This window comes from Trachymyrmex cornetzi, unplaced genomic scaffold, assembly GCF_001594075.2.
Source record: "Trachymyrmex cornetzi isolate Tcor2-1 unplaced genomic scaffold, Tcor1.1 scaffold353, whole genome shotgun sequence".
Lineage (NCBI taxonomy): Eukaryota > Metazoa > Arthropoda > Insecta > Hymenoptera > Formicidae > Trachymyrmex > Trachymyrmex cornetzi.
The window spans coordinates 35,372-40,691 of NW_017298246.1; the positions used below are offsets into that span (position 1 = coordinate 35,372).

At 38.5% G+C, this 5,320-nt stretch overlaps 1 protein-coding gene across 1 annotated transcript; it reads right to left on the reverse strand.

Moving 5' to 3' along the window:
* Nucleotides 1-3,244: 3,244 nt before the first annotated feature.
* LOC108763318 (uncharacterized) lies at nucleotides 3,245-4,015 on the reverse strand. The gene has a single exon (XM_018510824.1). The coding sequence runs from the start codon at nucleotides 4,013-4,015 to the stop codon at nucleotides 3,245-3,247; it is 771 nt and encodes a 256-aa protein (XP_018366326.1).
* Between the last annotated feature and the right edge of the window lie 1,305 nt (nucleotides 4,016-5,320).

Sequence of the window (5,320 nt, forward strand, 5' to 3'; positions counted from 1 at the left end):
TGAAGATCATCCAATTGGAGAAGTTACACATTACTTTTGGCGACGAGAATACCAAGGTAGAGGTATACAGCATTTTCATCTGTTAATTTGGATTAAAAATGCGCCAATTATTGGTGAATCTTCTGTTGAAGAAATTTCTAAGTTTATTTTACAATATATAAGTTGTAAAATGCCGGATAAAAATATTTCTCCATTATTATATAAGCGAGTTAATACGTATCAACAACACAAACATAACGATTATTGTCTTCGTTCTAAGAAAAGAGGGCGAAAAATTGGTCGTGTGTGTCGTTTTGGTTTTCCACGTCCTGTTACAGAAACGTTGATTGTCAGAGATGTTGTAAGTTCGATAGTAGGAAGAAAACAATTAAAACATAGAAGTAGACTTTATGACCTTCCCCGAACAGATATTGAAGTTAATATAAACGATTATAATCCTATTCTTCTTACTGTATGGGAAGGAAATATGGATATACAATTTCTTGCTGAAAAATCTACGATTCTTACTGGATATGTTACTAAATATATTAATAAAGAAGGGAAAAGTGAATTATCCGATTCTAATCTTGAGAGTAAAAATCAGAAAAACAGAAAAGTGGCGAGCTATCTTTGGAATATTGGTTTACGATTCATGAATAATAGGGAATGTGGAGCTCTTGAAACTGCTAATACATTGCTAGGTATTCCTTTATATGGGACTGATAAAAATACGAGTATTAAATGGTTAGATGTTAATCAAATACGATACAAAAAAGTTAAAAGTTGTAAAGAAATTGAAGCTCTTGACGCAGATTCTACAGATACATTTTGTCTATCTATAATAGACAATCATTATCCATATAGACCGAAAGAATTTGAATCGACGTCTTTATACGAATTTGTAAAATGGTATGATATTACGAAAATCAAACCACGAAGTAAAAATATGACGTATTATAAGATGAACAATGGTTATTATCTTAAACGGCGACAGCGTGGATATCTTATTAATCATTATAAATATAGTGTTAATACGCAGCCGGAAAAGTATTTTTTTTCATTACTTCTTATGTTTAAACCATGGCGGAAAATAGAAGAGCTTAAAAATGGATGTGATACATATGCAGAATCATTTCACAAGATAGAATTATATCTTGTTCAAGCATTGCAATATCATGAAAGAATGGAGGAATTGCAAAAAGCATTAGAAACAGCAAATCAATTAGTTCAACAACAATTAGACGAGAAACAGCATGAGTCACAAGATGATCCTGATAATCCGATAGGTGTTCAAAATATTCAAGCTGGTGAAGCAATGCAAGATTTTAAAGATCTTGGTAATAAATGTAACGAAGAAATCGATATATCTGAAATGATGTTAAAATTAAATGGAGATCACAAAAAAGTATTCGATAACGTTACTAGTACCGTTATGTTAGATAAAAAATTATTACGATTGTACGTTAATGGAGAAGGAGATACCGGAAAAAGTTTCTTGATTAAAACTATTAAATGCTGGATAAAACAAAATCTCAGCAAAGATAGTGCTATAGCGGCACTCACTGGTATAGAAGCGTTTAACATTGATTTGACAGCACATAGATTGTTTCAATTACCAGTTGAACATGGTAATATTCCTAAGTACAAACCATTAGCTGATCACGATTTAAAAGTTTTACGAGCAGATCTCAAAGATGTTGTTCTTTTTATAATTGATGAAGTATCAATGATATCTAATTTAACTTTATTGTATATACATCAACGATTATCTGAAATATTCAATACTATCGACTGTGATGATGGTTGGTTTGATCAAAAACATATGCTTTTATTTGGAGACTTGCTTCAATTACCTCCTGTACATCAAGATCCTGCCTTTGTACGTTTATCGAATAAAAAAATTCAAAAATTTCTTGGTTCCTTACATACTGTTAATCTATGGACTACTTTATTTGACTATGACGAATTGACGATTAATATGCGCCAGCAAGGAGACGAATTTTATCGTGAATTACTCTCGAGAATTCGTATTGGTTTAGTAACAAAATCTGATTCTGACATTCTCAAAAAAAGAAAAATATCCTTAAAAAATGAGTCTCAAGAAGCCAGATTAAATGAAATATGTAATTGTTACGTCCTGCAGACGCAGATTCTTTCCTTTCGAGAGAATCGGCTCCGCCGCGACTACGATTGGCGCCTGCGAGACGCGAGCAGGAGTCCCCTTATAAAAATTGAAAAACAGACCACACAGGCTCCGCGAAAAACTCGCAAACGTCAATTAACCCGGAAAAATAACAACACTAACGCAGATCTAAAAGGGACAAGATTACGAAAAATATCATAAATGGACCTAAGTCACGCGATGATAAAAATTCAAGCTGTTGTCCGAATTGTTGACCAACAATTCCACCTTCAGAAAAACAGGCGCCGCGTCGCCACAAAAATCATAAAAACATGAGATAACGTCTCTGTTCCATAGGATTCAGCACAATGTAATAACAAAATATTCTTGCTATGTCTTTTCGTCTTTATTATTTGGTATCACAAGTAATTTCTTTATTACGCATTACATTGAAAATGTTCGCATTATCACGACGTACTGTATCACGACGAGTATCGTTCGTTCGCATAGAGTTCGATTCACTGATATCGACGACGCCTAGGAGCTAATGCCCTGAGTCGATCAATGAAGACGTTTAAGGGCTGTTGTCCAGATATAGAGTAAATTCGGTACGGAACTTGCGACGACGCCTAGAGAGATCTCTTGAGTCGCGATCGGCTCGAATGACACCGCTCGGAGAAAAAGAATTTCGAAGTTAATTCTACCACGGTCGCGAGCTGATTAAGCGACGGGTACCGGTGTAACAATCACGACGCGATGGTAGGGATCGCACCCCCATCCGAAAACAGATCCTAATTGGTCGTTTGCGGATCACGCTGCTAGCAAGCACGAATGCACGTAAAACCCCTACGCGACAGTACGGCGCCGTGATCCGTTTTTCTTTGTTACCGATGACAAATACGTGTTAGTCTATAAGTACGTGTATGCCTTGTGTCAAATGCCGCCGTACCAAATTTACTGCGTATCGTCATGCATGACATAAAAAAAGAGCTCAAATATAACATTCTCCCCCCGTGGAGAGGGAAGCGATCAACTAATTTACGAATATTTATTATTACAAAGTGTTTTGTTTGTTGGACGCATTTCGTATGTTAGCTTGTGTAGCTATCTGATAATATATATATATATATATATAAGGACCTCTTAATTTCTCCAGCCATGGTCTTGATAGTTGCGGCTCGTGCTGTTCCATCCCTGGATGAAGTTTAATGATTTTGCCCATGCCCATTGCCGCATGCATGGCAAATTTTTGTCATTAATAAGCACAACTGATCCCTCATTGATTTTCGGACCGTCCTTAATCCATTTGACTCGTTTCTGGAGTTTATTGAGGTATTCAATGTTCCAACGTTTCCAGAAGTCTTGTCGTACTTTAGTTATGTGCTGCCAGGTAGACAGTCGATTTGCTGGAACAGTGAAACAGTTGCCCTCGGGCAGGGTCATTAGTGACTTTCCGATTAAATAGTGTGACGGAGTCAACACCATCATATCATTCGGATCAGATGACAAAGTGTTAATTGGCCGGGAATTTAATATGCTCTCGACTTCGGTGGTAAAAGTATTTAGTTTCTCAAACGTAAATAGAGAGTCTCCAACGACACGCTTGAAATGGTGTTTAAATAATTTAATCATTGACTCCCATAATCCACCGAAATGTGGGGCCACCGGCGGTATAAAGTGCCATAAGATACGACGGTCAGTTGCAAATTTAAATACGGAATCCTTATGTTCGGTGGAGTTAAACAACGCATACAACTCCTTAAGATGGTTATTCGCTCCCACGAAATTCGTCCCATTATCGGAATAAATATGCTCCGGGAGTCCTCGTCTTGCCACGAACCGCCGCAAGGCAGCAATGAAGCCGTCGGTTGACAGATCACTCACCACTTCGAGATGTACCGCCTTAATCGTCATGCAGACGAATACACACACTTATGCTTTAATTCTAGTTCGATTGCGATATTTTTTCTCCTTAATAAAAAATGGGCCTCAAAAATCGATGCCTGTATTGGTAAAGGGAACTGCTTCGCGAACCCGGACTGGTGGTAGATTACCCATTTTGTATTGGAAGGATTTAGCGTGAAATCTTGAACGTGTGCAAGTACAAATAATTTTCCGTACTTGATTCCGGCCATTCAGAAGCCAAAATCTCTGGCGGAGAATGTAGAGGGTCGTCTGAATGCCCGCGTGGAAATGAGTCTCATGGAACTCACGGATAATACAATCAGTTAGATGATGCTTGGATGGAATTAAAATCGGATGCTTCTGTGAGAATGTTAACTTCGACGTTTGTAAACGTCCGCCAACTCGAATTATGTCATTATCGTCGATGAACGGACTAAGATTAGCAATTCTGCTATTATGCGTTACGTTACCGGCTTTAAGAGTTTTAAATTCGTCAGAAAATCCACTATGCTGTAATATTCTGAGTATTCGCGTTTCAGACTCATTGATTTCTGTCGTACATAATGGTCCGGTGTATTTATTAGCACGTTGAAAGCGAAGACAGTAGGCGGTAACTCTTATTAGTTTAGAATACGAAGAGTACCTTTGTAATATTCCATCGTCGTTATAAACCGTTTGTAAACAAATGTTCCGTTTTAACTCTGTTATTTCAATTGTTCGCATAATCTCGTTGCCAACTCGCTTTCGTATTTGACCAACCACGAGGGACCTGTGAATCATGTAGTATTTCGTGATAACATCCGAGGCGATTGGCCCCTTGAAATAGCGTCAGCCGGGTTATTGTCAGAAGTCATATGTCGCCATTCGCCCGCTTTAGTGAGCTCCTGAACTTCGGCCACTCGATTTACCACGAATGTTTTAAGTGAATGGGGCGCTATTTTTAACCAATGCAATACAATGGTCGAATCGCTCCAAAAAATGATTTTGTTGAACGCGAAATTGATGTTGCTATTCACTTCCCGATATAATTGCGCTAATAGCTGAGCTCCGCATAGTTCAAGCCGCGGTAATGTAACAGTCTTCAATGGCGCAACCCGCGATTTGGCACAAAGTAATCTAGACGCAAAATGCGGGAATCAAGGGGAACGAGGTCGCTGATGAGCTAGCAAGGAGCGGCTCTTCAGCTAGATTAGTGGGGCCGGAACCGGCCCTTGGATTGCCAGGCTGCAGGGGCAAGGCGAGAATAAGGGACTGGTTGCATGACCGCCATATGAGCTATTGGAAGGAAGAAACAAGGACCAAATGTCGGCAGGG